Source organism: Dromaius novaehollandiae, chromosome 14 (genome assembly GCF_036370855.1).
Source record: "Dromaius novaehollandiae isolate bDroNov1 chromosome 14, bDroNov1.hap1, whole genome shotgun sequence".
In the NCBI taxonomy this organism is placed as follows: Eukaryota; Metazoa; Chordata; class Aves; order Casuariiformes; family Dromaiidae; genus Dromaius; species Dromaius novaehollandiae.
The window spans coordinates 8,503,292-8,519,340 of NC_088111.1; the positions used below are offsets into that span (position 1 = coordinate 8,503,292).

General features: G+C 39.9%; 2 protein-coding genes and 1 long non-coding RNA gene across 5 annotated transcripts in view; 1 reads left to right on the plus strand and 2 right to left on the minus strand.

The window, feature by feature from the left end:
• The window catches only part of LOC112992845 (uncharacterized), a 63,727-nt gene extending 63,281 nt beyond the window's left edge, over positions 1-446 (minus strand). The window contains exon 1 of one of the 2 annotated variants that reach the window (XR_003261621.2): positions 1-444. This is a non-coding gene — a long non-coding RNA (uncharacterized LOC112992845). The other variant, XR_003261620.2, reaches the window with a different exon arrangement.
• Positions 437-16,049, plus strand: part of CCZ1 (CCZ1 homolog, vacuolar protein trafficking and biogenesis associated) — an 18,178-nt gene continuing 2,565 nt past the window's right edge. For both annotated transcript variants that reach the window (XM_026116152.2, XM_064520245.1), the window contains exons 1-13: positions 437-659; positions 2,401-2,498; positions 2,606-2,699; positions 2,797-2,871; positions 3,946-3,993; positions 4,617-4,700; positions 7,040-7,215; positions 8,809-8,890; positions 10,701-10,762; positions 11,674-11,785; positions 12,386-12,419; positions 12,776-12,893; positions 15,638-15,796. In XM_026116152.2, the coding sequence (XP_025971937.1) occupies positions 561-659; positions 2,401-2,498; positions 2,606-2,699; positions 2,797-2,871; positions 3,946-3,993; positions 4,617-4,700; positions 7,040-7,215; positions 8,809-8,890; positions 10,701-10,762; positions 11,674-11,785; positions 12,386-12,419; positions 12,776-12,893; positions 15,638-15,796 (1,241 nt within the window). In that variant the 5' untranslated portion in view covers positions 437-560. The remainder of the gene's footprint in view (positions 660-2,400; positions 2,499-2,605; positions 2,700-2,796; positions 2,872-3,945; positions 3,994-4,616; positions 4,701-7,039; positions 7,216-8,808; positions 8,891-10,700; positions 10,763-11,673; positions 11,786-12,385; positions 12,420-12,775; positions 12,894-15,637; positions 15,797-16,049) is intronic.
• Positions 10,516-16,049, minus strand: part of LOC112992866 (radial spoke head 10 homolog B2-like) — a 27,594-nt gene continuing 22,060 nt past the window's right edge. Inside the window, exon 22 of the mRNA XM_064520243.1 lies at positions 10,516-10,905. The gene's annotated coding sequence lies outside the window, so the exon portion shown is untranslated. The remainder of the gene's footprint in view (positions 10,906-16,049) is intronic.

The following is a 16,049-nucleotide window of genomic DNA, read 5'->3' on the forward strand; positions in this document are numbered from 1 at the left end:
CTGCACTAAGTGATGCGGGATGACATTTCCTTCAAGATTTTCAAACTTGTAGGTCTCATCTTTCAAATCCTGGCTTTTACCCATAGGAATAAAGCGTTTCTACTTTTTCAGCTCCCGGGCAGCGTGGAATGGGTCGGGGGGAACTGGACAGCACTGTTTGCCCTTCAGAAAAGGGGCGTTTGGGTCAAACGGTGACTGAGCGCAGCAGCACCCTCCAGTCAACCGGCGACTTGTCCCCTGCAGCGGGGCCGCCGGCTCTTGCGGAGAGGGGATCAGAGCCCCCCAGAAGCCGCCTGCGACCCCCCGGCTCACGGAGGCGCCCCGGGGCAGGGCCGGGGGGGCCCTGGCGGCCCGGAGCCGCGGCCCGGCCCCTGCCGTTCCTCTCCGCTCCCGCGGGGGCGCTGCAGGGCGCCGCGCCGCGCCGGGGAGCGCTTCCCGGCTCTTCCGGGCCGCGGGGGAAGGCGGAAGCGCTGCGGGGGCCGGCGGCGGCGGCTCCGGGCTGCGCCTCCTCATGGTGTGTGGCGGCTGCCGGCTCCAGGCGCGCTCGCTTCAGGCCCAGGATGGCGGCGGCGGCGGCAGCCGGCCAGGAGAAGCAGCTCGCTCCGATCCTGCTCAGTTTCTTCATTTACAACCCCAAGCTGGGGCCCAAGGAGGGAGAGGTACCGGCGCGGCGCGGCGCGTCCCGTCCCGGGGCCGGGGGCTGGAGGGGGCCTCGGGGCGCCCCCCGGCCCGGCTCTGCCCCGCTCCGCTCCGCCTGCTGCGGGTGGCCCCGGAGCGGCTCTGCCGCCCCGTTCCGAGGCGTGGGCCGCGGCGTGGGCCTGCGGCACGAGCGCTCCTCTCCCCGGCGGAGCGGCCACCGGCTCCCGCGGAGCTCCGCCACGGGCGGCGAGTTGGGGCCTTCTCTGCCCGCGGCCGCCAACTGCCGCGTCAGCGGGGCCGCGCTGCAGCCAGCTGGGCCTCGGGGTCGGGGAGAAGGGAGCAGTGACTGCGGTTTCCTACGTTTCATAAATGGGGAGTTGATCTCTTAGCAACTTTTTTTTTTTTATATACCGATGCCGCAACTTTTTCTACAGTTAATTTGCCGACTGGCCTACAACGGGAAAGAAAACTCGGTGTTTATCTTACTTAAATCCAAGTTATTGCTAGTATTGCCTTGCTATTGTGATCTTTTATAAGTAAATTCAAGAAGCCATAATCTATATTTTTAGATAATAGTATATTGTATGGTTCGTGTGATAATCTCTGTTTTCAATAGAGTTTTTGCACAGAGCAATACTAAAGTAAGTGTATTTATCATGCATTTTTAATAGCCTGGACTATGGGACAGAGTGAAGCCTCAACACGTTCACGGTGACCCCAAATTGGGGGAAGCTGTTGGTAAGCTGTAGGTCATGACTGCTGTTCAGAGAGACCTCAGCAAGCTGCAGAAATGAGCTAACAAACTTTGTGAGGTTCAGCAAAGGCCAGTGCAGCGTCCTGCATGTGGAGTGAAACGATCCCATGCAGCGTGCCGGGCCGGGGGCCACTGGGTGGAAAGCAGCCTTGCGGAAAAGGACTAGAGAGTCCTAGTGAACACGGGCTTGTCCATGAATCAGCAGTGTGCCCTTGTGGCGAGGAAAACAGCCCTATGCTGGACTGTGTTAGAGCGTAACAAGCAGGTCAGGTGAAGTGGTTGCTCCCCTCTGTTCAACCCTTACGAGACTGTCTGTGGGTACTGTTTGGTTTTGGGCTTCCCAGTGTAAGACAGATACTGACATACTGAAGCGAGCCCTCTAGAGAGAGGGCCACCGAACTGGTCAGGGGGCCACAGCACATGCTGTACAAGGAGAGGCTGAGAGAACTGGTTTTGTGCAGCCTGAAAGAGAAAGCTTATGAGGGGGTCTAATCGCTGCCTTCAGCTGCCTAATGGGTGGTCGTAGAGAAGATGGAGCCAGGTTCTTCTCGCAGGTGCAGAATGGACAGAAGTTGCAGCAAGGGAAGTTGCAATGAGATAGAAGAAGAAATTCTTCACAAGGGAGTGGTCAAACACCAGATTGAGGGCCCAGAGAGACTGTGAAGTCTCCATCCTTGGAGATTCGCTTGAAACATGAGTGGACAAGGCCTTGAGCAATCTGAGCTACCTTTGAAGCTAGCCCTGCTTTGAACTAGATGTGGAGCAATTTTGGCCTATGATTTCAATAGCCTTGGAATTTATACAGCATTTTGAGATCTCTTTGGATGACTGACCGCTAAAGTGTCTTAAATCGTGCCTTTTATCCATTATTACAGAAGCCTGTTGGATATAAGATAAAATTCTGCCTGGAAATTAAGGGGTTAAAGTGAAAAACAAGCAAACCGCAAACTGTGTGTTCTTTAATTCTATTGAAATACTTTTGCCTTGATTCTTATTTCAAATTCTAGGAAGAAAAGAAGATTCTCTTCTATCACCCAAATGAAGTAGAAAAGAATGAAAAAATTAGAAATGTGGGACTATGTGAAGCTATAGTACAATTTACAAGGTATAAAGTATGATTGCATGGCTCATTTAATTAGCACAAACACTGTCTTTTAGAATTTCCCAATCCTATTTTTCTTTTTGTGTGTATATATAATGTTTTCTTCCCAGGACCTTTAGTCCAACGAAACCTGCAAAATCCCTACATACGCAGAAGAATAGACAGTTTTTCCATGAACCTGAAGAAAACTTCTGGATGGTCATGGTACTTATGCACATGATATGCATATTTCTAAAACATGATTTCAGAATGTTCTCAATGCATTCTGCATTGTCTAATACCAGCTTGTTCCACTTTCTAGGTTGTACGGAACCCCATAATAGAAAAACATAAAGATGGAAAGCCAGTCTATGAATATCAGGAAGAAGAATTACTGGTAATACTAATCTCTTCTTTCCAGTCTGTCTCCTGTCTCTCTCTCTTTTTTTTTTTTTTTTTGGTTATATTGTATCTTAAGAGTACCATCAGAAAAAACCTTCAGTTTGATTCTTCTTCAGCTGCTGCCAAATTGACTTAAAATATATATATGACCACAAAAGGGAAAAGGCCTAGGGCAAAGTATTTTGCAATAAAGCTTAAAGAGAGCAAGATAGAGAATTATCCAGATAACAGTTCAAGACGACCTAATAAACAGTAGTGAAATATACTGCTGCAAGGCTTTTTGCTTGGAATAGGCCAATATAACTTAGGATCTCTTTGTTTAATAAGGTTCTTGTAAGATTTTAAATCTATCTTTTGTTATGTTTAAGTACAGTATATGTTGTTACTTTCTTAAGAATACTGGTAATCTACTAATAATCTGGGAAGTGAAACAGCTTATAACTGTCAGGAGATTTCTTGTCCAAAGTACGGTATCATAATGTCAGTTTGATTGTGTGCAGGGAACATAATTGGCCAGGTTAAGTAACATTTAAAAAGTCAGTTGCTTATGCTGCCTCAATTCACTACAGTGTGTGCACTAGATTCTGTTCCTCATTGTGTCCAAAGAAAAGGATTGGTGTTGTAGTTGCTCTCTTTTCCCAAACAAACAATAAAACTGCCTTTTTCCATCTGATTTAAGATCCCAGCCAAATAACAACTTGCTCTAGTGTCCCACCTCCTTTAGCCTTAGGACAGGATGAAGAGGAAGCCATTCAACGAATGTCAACTTCTTTCTGACCACAGCACTTAGGGAACTACACTGTTTGTAACTGATATTTTATGCATGAGTTGATAAAGCTTTTGGTATTAAATGTAAGAAAAGGTGGGGGAGGAGTCCTTTTGTTAAAATAATACTTTATAAGTACGAAGAAAATCCTAGGTGCTGATTGAAAATATTATTTATCTTTTAGAGACTGATTTCTCTAATTTTTGTGTGTGACCTTTTTGAAAACATGTATTATGTGTAGCTCAGTCAAAATACTTGAAATCTGCCTCTGCTTATACTAATGTCCTGCTCTCTTTTCTACAGGACAAGGTTTATAGTTCAGTCTTGCAGCAGTGCTACAGCATGTACAAGGTAGAGTTAATAATCATACAGAGGCTCCTTTTCTGGGGAGAACAGAGAGCTTCACAGTACCACTTGGATATGCAGGCTCATCATTGTTTTGAGATGCTTGTCTCATTATTATTGTCTGTTCTCTTCCTGCAGCTGTAATAGGGGTGATGGAAGAGATAATGCTTTTGCAGTTGCCAGTGCTGGTTCATTAGCTCACTGTAATTTCATCCTTCTAATTTCTCTGAAGTCCAGATTTCTTCTTTCATGTGCTCTTAGAATAATAAGCATATGATTCTGATGGCATTATGCATTAGGTATTGGAGAAACAATATTGGACAAAGGCCATCAATCTTCCTTTTATAAAGCAAGAGTGTAAGATGGTTTAAGCAATGCAGGTTTAACTTCTCTAATGGTAAAGAAGTTGCTCTTGCTATCTAATTCTGCTACTACTGCCGTATGTACTTGGACTGTGTAAGTCTGAGGCAAGCTTTCTCAATGAAGACGAGGTAAATTTGGATCTATGTGGAGTTGAGGTACTGAGAAATAAGCTATGTTGTAATCTAGTTATATTCATAGTTGAGTTACAAGAAATTCATGTAACTAATTATCCAACTGACTGAATTTTTTTTTCTTTTAACCGTTAGCTTTTCAATGGCACATTCCTGAAAGCCATGGAAGATGGAGGTGTAAAAGTTCTAAAGGAGAGACTAGAGAAATTCTTCCATCGGGTAAGACCTCACTTTTCAGGTACATAGTGTGTGCTGCTTCTTTGGAATGAAAATGCAAACTCTTCTCTGCATGCCTGTAGTGTGATTTTAAAACATACGCAATGGAAAAGATGTAGCAGCAAGATGAAAATTCTGATTACTCATTTCGCAAATACTTCCTGTCTCCTACTATCATGGCAGATTCTTTAAATGGCATTGAACTAAAAACGTAGACATTGGCTTGGTGGAACAGCTTAGTCATTGGATATTTTTTCTGATGGAATCATTCTCATTCTTTGAAAACTCCACTTTAACATTTAATTGATTAGTGTGGTAATATTCTGTACAGACATATTTGAGTAACTGTTATAGAATCATAGAATTCAGGTTGGAAGGAATTTTGAGAGGTCATGTAGTCCAACCTCCTGCTCAAAGAAGGATAACACAGGATAATTCAAACTAGGCTGCGCAGGGCTTTGTCAGTTGAGTCTTGAATATATCCAAGAGTGAAGATTCCACGACCTGCATGCACAGATATCGAAGTCCCATAGTACTGTGAAGTGATGGATAATTACGATTTTTAATTATAGATCTTTTTGTGTGTGGAATTAGTCATGCCTGAGAAGTTTCAGGAAATGTACTTCTATTATAACTTGACTTCAGTGGTTAACTATTGAACTTCAATCTTGAAAAGCAGCTTTTTTTAGTAAAAAGATGGAAAGCAAAACCTCTTTCTGAGCAGAAAGTCAACCAAATACTATTCATGCATCTTTTGCATAAAGTAACTGAGTAGTCATGTGCAGCAGAACTTTCGAGTTCTGCATGAAAAGTTCCTTCAAGCTAGCTTTGGGAAATGGCAACCAAATGCCTGTCTGCCTTCCTCTTTCTCCTTTGCACAGAAGGAAATGGGACTGCTGTGAGCAGTTAATTAATTCTCCAGTGGCAGAGATCTGAATATTGGTATCTCTGAATAGTGAGAGTGTAGAAAGCATATGTTGGTGTTGAAAATTTTGTTCTCTAACGGCTTTTAAAAAAATAATTAATTAATGTTGTTTCGGTGTAAACAAAGGTACAATTCAGTCTGATTTTTAGGACAGCCTTCTTGTGATTTTTGTTAAGGCCATCATAGCCCTAGAATGAACCCCGCTGGCACAAGGAATACTTGTTTGGTTAGCTGGTATATACTTCTGTCTATACTAAATACAAAAATAGAACATGACAAAAAGGGAAGTAATAGATTTTGATCTTTAAAACATTGCTTTTCTTTGAAGTTCCTACTGAAGATAAAACAATAATCGCTACAGATCTGTACAGCAGAAAGAAATCCAAGCAAAAGTTGTTTCTCTTCTTCACTGGGGAATTAGAAGTGGTTAGAAAGTTTGGTTGTGCAAGCTGTTTAGTTATAACGTTATTGAATGAATTCACTACATGCTGATCCCAGGCTTGGACTACACTGAACCTCTTGCAGGAAGTGAGCCTTAGGTTATAAACTCTTTGTGACAAACGCTTGTCATATTGTCTATATGCAAGTATCGTAAATACGTAAATGTGAACGAGAATGTTTCTGTTCAGTTTAGATTTGCATAGGCTCTAGCTATTTTAAGCTAATAAAATTATTCTACAAAGCTGAATAGATAGATCTGATCAGTGCTGAAGGAATGAATGCATGTGCTTGGTTGAATGCAAGTTTTCACTTGGTATACAAAGAATTTTGTAATGAGTTAATTTAAGAAATAACTTGTTTTATCTATGCTGCCTTGTGTGTATGAAACAAATTTTTGTCAGCTTTTTCCTGCTAGTCTAGTATGGTATTGTGCACAGTGCTAAGCACTGAAGTTCAAAAACGGGACACGTGCTTTACTACTTGTTTTTGCTAATGCGAAATGACTGTACAGCTGTCTCTAGAGGGAGCCACATGATAATTCACCTTTCACAGAGCAGAGCATTTGATAGTGCATCTAAAATCTCATGGTAGAGCTTAAAATTTATGAAGAAACAAAACATTAAAAAGGGATCTTTTTCTCTACGCGTTGAAAGCTAATGGATTTATCTATCTGCTAATACTTCCATAGCGTTACTTATGAAATTAAATATTACTATGAAAGGCTGTACTTTCTTATACTCTCAAAAGATCTTGAGCTAGCCTTAAAAGCTGTTATCACTATGATTAAATAATAGTAAGTTGCCATCTGGAATCACAGACAAACATTCTAGTGAAGGAGCACTTCATACATGCACAACTGGAAGGGATACTTGGATTGTTAGTCTGGATTACAGGGGATTTGAGTCAGATTTGTCATTTAAATCTACACGTTAGAAGTTTTCTGAATTCTGAAAAACAACTGTCTTTTTTCTCTTAGTACTTGCAGACACTGCACTTACAGTCTTGCGACCTGCTGGATGTATTTTGTGGAATCAGCTTCTTTCCATTGGATAAAATGACTTACTTGAAAATTCAGTCATTTATTAACAGGATGGAAGAAAGTCTGAGCATAGTCAAGTATACTGCATTTCTCTACAATGATCAGCTTATCTGGTAGGTGCTTCAATAATTTGTTTTCCGTGTCTTTAATTTCTCATCCTATAAGTATGTGCCATAATAGCAAAGCTTCTGAAACAGTGAAAGGGTTGCATGAAAAGAGGAACTTAAGAATAGCACCCTGATCATTGTTTGTTTAAATATTGTTCCTATTTTTGAGAGAAGATATATATCTAGAACTGAAATGACAGTTAAAATTAATGCAAAAAATAATAATCCCTCTTTCATTATTTTCTGCCTTTCCTTCTCTACCCCTCCCCTCCCCCCAACCAAAGATGATGATTCATTTGATTTCACATGAGCTCTCAACCCCCTACTGGGGCAGTTTAAAAACATATTGCTCCTTTAGATGACCACATGCATGTTTTTTTTAGTCTGTTACAGTGCAAATGATCAGTGGCAGAATACTTGAAATCTAGCTTTCTCTTTCTTTATCAAAACGAAGTAGTGAAGCTTCTTGGCCAGAACAGGTACATTACTAGAATTTATGTAACAAGGAACATGGCTCAGTATGGATGCTGGATAACTATTCTAATTAACTGCTATTTAAAAAGAAAGTTTTTGTTTGTTTGTTTTTAAACTAGGAAAGGTTGTTGCTTAAGCCTTGAAATTAGCAAAGCCTGTTCTTATAGTTCTCTATTTTATGCTTCTCTTAAATCAATCAGTTCCTGCCTGCCTGCAATAATTCTAGCTTCTTCCAATTCTGCCAGATATTTATTGAATGTAGATGTGAATCTTGCTCTTAATGAACTGCTGAAGATGGCAGTCTTCTATGAAGTTTGTGAAAGTTCTGAGCTATCAGTGCTACTCTTAAATTAGGTAGCAATATGGCAAGTGGATTCAAAAGTTATTGGGGAAGGAACAGGAGACTGACAGACAGGAGGTGTATTGTATAACCCTGGCTTCCATAGGAAAACTAGCAAAAGAACTACTTTATAACTCTATATTTGGTTTTGCAGAGGCAACTAAAAGTAATAAGCATGTTTGATTTACTTAAAGTTATTCTTTAATATGTCCCAGCTCCCTCTGTGGAAAACATTAACAAAATTTGTATTTTTAACAGAGTATTTAAGTTTGCAAAATCAATAGCAACTGTTCAGCTGTTTTAGACTTTTTTAGGGTATTTACTGACATGGCACAACTGTTTATGGCATACTATTTCACTTGTAGCTGGACAACATTATCTTATTCAAAGGCTCTTAGGAATCATAAGAGAATTGCACTGTCTCTCAGATGAGAAACTTTGTTTATTTTGTGGAAGACTTTTTTTTTTTTTAACAAGTCCCATTACTCTGTGCTTGCATTACATAACTATGACATCAAATATGGATTAATAGCAGGAGATATAACTCTTGTATTTTACAGCTATGTTAGATATGTCTTGAATTTAGCAAATGAACTAGCTTTCTATTAAAAACGAATATTCTAGGACCGGATGTACTGAGACACTGAAAGATTACCACTCAGTTTGGTGTGTGGTGCAGCAGGGAGATGTGCTTTATTGCCTGGATTGTGGTTAGGGGGAAACGGGTGATCTGAGAACTGTAGCATACACATCATGTGCATTTCTAACTCTCCCTGATGTTCTAGGAGTGGACTGGAACAAGATGACATGAGAATTCTGTACAAGTATCTCACAACATCCCTGTTTCCAAGGCACATGGAGCCTGAGGTATGTTGGGCTTTTTGTTTTGTTTTTTTCAGCCTTATAACACTTAGCTCTAAAATATCAAAGAGCAGTATCTCTTTGCCCTTCTCCTTTAAACCTCAGTTTAGCAGTGTGAAATTTACTGCTTTTGGAGCACTTAACTAAGCTCAGTAATACTTGTACCAATCATTTAGAGTATGATTTCTTTTGGTAATTTGAGTATGGGATGGTGATATGGACTTTACTGATGGTTAATACCTGATAATTGCCTATAGCAACAGTGGAGACCTTCTGAAAAAACTTCAGTGAATATTATATATAGACTTAACTCTCACCTTCAAAAAAAAGCCTACAAACTGTTCAAGGCTGAGTTGTGTAGAGAACTGAATCCTTTATTACTAGTGGACAATAGGATTGAAATAAGCTATGTGTCTAGCTGCCCCTCATACACTTCTGTCATCATGAGAAAACAGCATTTTTATGAAAGTATTATTTAAAAAGGAAATGATTTAAAAATATATGCATTTGGCTCTACCGAAGATGGGTATGATGTTACTGTTTGAAGCCGTGTAAGACTTTAAACATGTGACTGTCTGTTATTTTTCCGGTTAGTAAAGCAGTCATCAAATACACCATTTTTGATATACATCTTAGGAATTCTTTACACTGCACAAATACCTAGTAACTGACTTCAGAGCGTCTGTCCAGCAGCTCAGTGTTTGATGAAGAGAGGTTTCACACTGCTTGAAGTGAATTTCAAAAATCATGAAACGTTATTGACAGGCCCTTCTCCCATAATCGAATCAAGTAAGTGTCTACAGATACTTTTAGCGAGCCTTTCAGAGAAGGGCCATTCTACTTAGTGTGTTTGTTGCAGCCATCAGTGGCCTAGCATGTGAAGGTGAAGCTGGGAAAGCCCATTGTTCCCAGAGCTCCAAAAATCTATACGTGTAGCTATTTAAATAGCTGTTATCTGATGCTCACAATTGAAGAGGGAACCTTAGGTCTGACTTGAATTTTTCCACCTCAGAATATAAGCTTCAGTGCTAAGAACAAAAAGGAATCATTCCCACAGATGACTATTTACATTTGCAGTGCTAACAGTTTGAGTTGATTCTCACTGTAAACCAACTAAAAACAGGAGAGAGTACTGTGGAATAACTGATAAATAAACAGAAGATCATATAAACACATACTTAGTAATTTCAGTGAGCTGCTTGTGAGCCTAAGTGGCTAGCTGGTTAGATGATGCATTCAATAAATAACTGCAGGTAGCCATGTAAGCAGTGTCGCACAGCCTCATAAGTTGAAACAGAGCATGTGCTTCTGCACACTTGAACACAGGATATTAGTGCTCAAGCACTGTCTGTTCTTTGTGTTACTACTATAGGATTTGAGCATAGCAGATGCAAGGAATGCAGCTGTCTTGCCCACAGTGTCACTTTGAAGAACTCAAGTGCATCAGTTTCACACCTGTGTAGTGAAGATACTTCCCTATTTCACAGTACTGACTGTACTCACTACAGCGAAAGAATTACTTTAGCTAAAGGCTAAATACATGAAGAGAACCATAACACCAAAGGGAGTTATTTATCCAGAAAAAGCTCCATAGGCTAAGTTATTAAATTAATAAACACAAAATCAGAATGCCCAGTTCTGTCTGTATTTTTTACACTTTAGCCTTCCTTGTTTATGTTACACAAACAGTATATATCTTGATGAATGGTATTTTCTGCAGTTGGCTTCCTTGGATATAATTTATAGACAGCCCACAAAAAAAATAGAAAATACCTCTAAGCAGTTTTCTTTCTGTGCTTGTTCTTTTTTGCTTCAGTTAGCAGGAAGAGATTCTCCAATACGTGCTGAAATGCCAGGAAATCTGCAACACTACGGAAGGTAGCTCTTATTAACTGTCATCATCTGTTGCTGCTTCTCTCCAGGGAAAAATGTTTGAGGAGTGAATTTATTGTGGGTCCATGTTCCACACACAGTCCCTCCACAAGGTTGCACAATTGTCGATGCAGTGTAGAACTTGGTCCCTGGGAAAGAGAGAAGAGGCTTCATTAAAGTTACTGCATGTTTATTTTTCTTCCCTGTTATTCTTAATGTACTGCATGAAGAATTTCAGCACTGCTCCAGTCTCTTCCTTTTAGTCAGATGCTTCATACGGAGGGGTAAAACAATGGGTCTAGTGATTTCCCCCCACCTGTCCTCAGTATATCAGAGGGGGAGGATTCTGCACTTAGGCAACATTATTTTGAACAAGCGATGGTTATTGACATCTTTCTCTAATCATTCTAATTCCTCTTGCCTGACTTAGAGTATTCTCTTGGGATGGGGACACTGGCATATGCTCCTCTACTTCTCACAAAGTCCAGGTGCTTATAGTGCATCGCTGTTCTACCAGAAACTAATTTGAAGATACAGTTGGAAAGCAAAAGAAGAATGCTCTTCCAGTAGCATGAAAAGGGTTTTCAAAGGAAGTCATGTCTCAAATGTTGAAGGGGTTTTGTTGTTCTCCTGATGATCTCTGCAGTTCATTTCCTTAGTATTATTTTCATGTGGGCTTTCTGATCCTGTGAACTGTTTGGAGCATATCTGTAAATAATACTTTGAAAATGTACAAGTACTGAGAGAGAGAATATACAAAGAGGAAGGGTTCTGTGCCTATCTGGATAGCTGAAAACTCATTGTATTCAAATATATTCATGCATGCAAGTAATTGCTAGTTTCAAGAACATCTGTTAAATAGGGAAAAAATGAAGTATAAGAATTAATCGCATCCAACCTATTGAATTGTTTTCTAGGTTCCTTACTGGGCCTTTAAATCTTAATGATCCAGAAGCAAAATGCCGATTCCCCAAAATATTTGTTAACACTGATGACACTTACGAAGAACTTCATTTAATTGTTTATAAGGTACATTTTTTTAATTACATTTTTCTCGGTGATTATTCCTTAGTATTAGGCATGTCTATGCCATGAAGAAGACAGTGAATTACTTATGAATTGCATAAAAAGATGCATCGATAGGATCAGATGAGAGCAAAGAGAAGGAAAACTCTGGAGTTTGTAGCAAGCAGCTTTAAAACACAAATCCTCTTCTCCCCGCTCCTGGACCCTCTTCAAAGCAAACAGTTGTTTTATCAAAATAAAAGTACCAGCCTTCAATTGCTTTAAGTGGTTTCACACTTGCTTTTGTATTGCATTAATCAATGGAACTAAGAATTTAATTTTTCTTAATGAAATGCAAATTTTGTGCATACATATGTTCTGCATTTTTAGCAAATGTAATCTTTCCCCTACAACTTGAAATCCTTACCTGGGCTGCAGTTTATAATCTTAACTATCCTGTATTGTGCAGGATTGCAAAGAGATTTTCCTATTGAAAGGCTTTAAACAAAATTTTGGAACTTAACTGGTTTGTCTGTGTGTGACTTCACTGAAGTATCATTATGTATTTGTGTAGTTGAGGTAACCTGTTGTAAATGGTTTTTTGTTTTAACTTTTTTGTTCCAGGCCATGAGTGCAGCTGTCTGCTTTATGATTGATGGTAAGTACCTATTAATATCACTTTTTTTGGAAGACACAGCTAATACAAAATGCTATTAATTACAATGTGTTTTACTCTTGAAAATACTCAGGTTTATCTCTTACGTGAGTCTGTTCTTCATGAATGCTTTTATCGGCCTTTTTGTTCTGCTCCAGTGGTATATACATGCTAAAATGACTAAATATTGCTTCAGTTAACCATCAGGATGATTTGCAAACTGTGTAGCTAAAATTAAGGGAGAAATTTGTCCCAGGACTCTCACTGATGGTTAAAGAAAGCAGCTACAAAAAATTTAACTTCTGCTTTTGGAGGAGAATCTCATCTCTCTCTTTCTCTCTCCTTTAACTGCAATGTAGCTTCAATTCCACCTACACTGGAGTTTTGCCGTAAACTGGACAGCATCGTTGGGCCTCAACTCACCGTGTTAGCATCAGACATATGTGAACAATACAACATCAACAAGAGAATATCAGGGTTTGTACTGCACTTCTTTTCCTATTGCAGTCCTTTATCAGGTGGTTAAAAATTAGTTTTAATGGACTGCTTAAATAATGGTAACATGAGCCCAAACGTTGAAAGTATTGAGTTAACTGTGCACCTTAAATGATGTTAATCTACCTTTCTCTGCCTTAAGCATTTATAAAGTGCCTGTTGTTGCATATTCAGGTCTCCCCGAAGTAACAACATACATACTGTTAATTTATAAATGAATGTTGATTGCGTACTCAGATACAGCAGGTGGAACTTCTGGGTTTTGCTGCTTTCATATGTGACCTGAAACTAGCTGATCCTTGGAAGTTATCAGTTCTACAGATTACTGCACTTGCACAAATAGTTACATGCTGGCAAAAACGCAGTAGCTGAAGTGGTAGTTTTCTGGGGGGGTTGTCCTGTGTTGAAGTATAGTACATTACAAAATCTCAACTTATCTTATGCTTTCAACTTTTCTTAAGGAAAAACAGAATCTCATAACGTTCACAAATAGCCTTCAGGCAACTAGTGCATTTGAGTCTTAAAAACATCAGTAGCTTTGTGCTCACCTCCATTCTTTTGCTGATTTCCTTTGACTTCTGCTTTCCAAGACTGCTGTCTTGTATAATGTGCAAAATAACTGAAAACTTTACTTTTCACTTAAAGTAGAGCATGACAGCTCTGTCTGAATATTGCATTAGACACAAGCACTCAAGCACTCACAGCACGGACAGAGTTTATGCAACTCTTTGTTACAAATTCATGCTACATGTCTGTTGGACAACCTGGGCAAAAGCCTTCTCACATAAGTCCTCGACTGAGACAAGGAAATAGAAATCTAGTTTGACCTTTCAGAAGCTTCATTTTCTTATTTGTTTTTCATTTGTAGAAGTACTGTACTTCTTGCACGTCAGGGTGTATGGGCTGCTCATGGTGGTGGTACTTTAGAAACAAGTTAAGATGCAGCCAACAATCAGATGAGCGGGCTTTGATTAACCCAGCTCCTCCTGGGGGGAGTCCTAGAAAGGTCCGGTGTGGTCTACTTCAGGGTACCTAGCATGCACAAAGAGTGTGGCTTCAACAGGACTGAAGTTCTAGTCTTTGCTTGTTAATGTTGAGATATTCCCTTGGGCCCAGGTTCTTGTGATCTCCTTTCTCTTATTGCTTCCTAGCTCTGAACCCTGGGAGGGAAATGGGAAGAGTCCCCAGTTTTCTCATCTGCCTGGTCTTGTTTGATTTCATAGTTCCCTACCTATTCTGGGAGGTGGAGTGGGTGGGGTTTGGCTACCCCCTCCCCTCCCTTCCTGCAGGTTCAACTCTTGTCCCCTCTTCCTCGTCTCCTAACTGTCCAAATCTGCGCTGCATAACATTCATGTACTGCCATAGTCTCTGCCAGGCTGACATATATCCCAGTTTTTATTTGGGATGCTGAAGTGGGTTTCTTTTTTGTGTGTGTGTCTATGTTACAAAGAAAGTGAAGTTCTACATACTAGAACAACTTTTGTCAAGTAGTTTGAAACAGGGACTTCTCAGAGTAGATTAGATATTAGTTACAATGCAAGCTTTAGAGTCACTTACGTTTATCCAAAATTAGTGCTTCCTGAAGTGCTGCTGTGTATAATGGGTGAGGAAAAAATTGGGTTTTTTAGTCTTTACCGTAGTCCGGCTAAATATAATGTCAAATGAAAAAGAACATTAATGTTTTGGAAAATTTACTTCACTTAGAACTGTAGTAGAATTGCCATTAAAAAAACTTTTTTTTTAATGGATTTGTTAGTCGGGGGAGCAAGAACAGCAATTACGTATGACAACAAAAGAGGAATTAAACTAAAGATACTGACGTTTGCTTGTACTGACTTTAGTTGTAGCACCCCAAATGGGCAAAATTGCAGGGTGTAGTGTAGGATGCACTTGAAATCGTGTCAATCTACTAAATCATTAAACTTGTTTTTTATGTCACCCGGGACTTAGTAAGACTGGCTTTAGCTGCTTTAACTCTTTTAAAGTTTAATGCCATGGTGTCCTGAAAACATGATACAGTTTCTTGACGCTAATGCGTTTGGGTGACAGAGAGCAAGGGTATCTAGTTGTTTGCTAAGGTGAGTGGTGTCATCACAGTATCTCCGCCTGAAGTACCAAATGCTATAGCCAGTTTTTGCCAATCTGAATCTTCTGTGGCTTCCACAAACATTACAGCTGTAAGTGAAAGATTTTATATTACCTTAATAAAAGAGAAAGTAGAGGAGGAGCAAGGCAGAAGTTTGGAAATATTCTCGTATTTGGCCCACAAAAATGACGGGGGAAGATCTTATCGCCTAGGTCAAGGAAGAGTTCTTTGTCTAGAATGTAACAAAGATGTGAGTGGAAGATTCCTCACTGATCACATTAAAGACTCACCATCTATTCAAACCAGCACTGGACTGTCTGACAGGGGAAGGCAGCAAGAAAACAAAACAGGGACAGAGACAAAATGGCTCATTAGAAAGATATGAACAAACTACTGCTGAGATGTGGGACAAGACCCTTAGATTCCCCTCTCTTTTTTTACTTACTAGGAGCCTAAGCAACAGAAAGGGGGAAAACTGTTTGGTTTGGAGGCTTGCTTTTTTTTTCTCTTTAGTTTTTATTATTAAAATGAAGTCTGATCATGACACAAGTCTTAGGGCACTTGGTCTCTTCCATGTGAAGGTAATTTCAAGATGTCTGAGGTTTGCAAGTCACTTTTTTTTTTCTTTGAATCTTTCTAGGGCTGAGAAGGAGCCTCAGTTTAAGTTTATCTATTTCAATCACATGAACTTGGCAGAGAAGAGTACAATTCACATGAGGAAGACACCCAGTGTATCACTTGCATCTGTCCACCCTGACCTCATGAAGATTCTCGGTGACATCAACAGTGACTTCTCCAGGTAATGCTTAACTATTAAATAGTCTGTAACTCTATCTGTCAATAACTTTTTTTTCAAATGACCAAAGTCTTCCATGTCTTTTTTTTGTTTACTGAAGGCTGTTTACAGCCTGTAGGACAAATTGTACATGCAGGTCATATTTAGTATTGTGTGTTGCTTACAAGAAGAGTCTGTCCTATGTAACCAAAACTTTTCTTGTCCTTTTACAAAATACTGGGCTAGGACCTTGATAGCCATAAAAATATTTTATCTA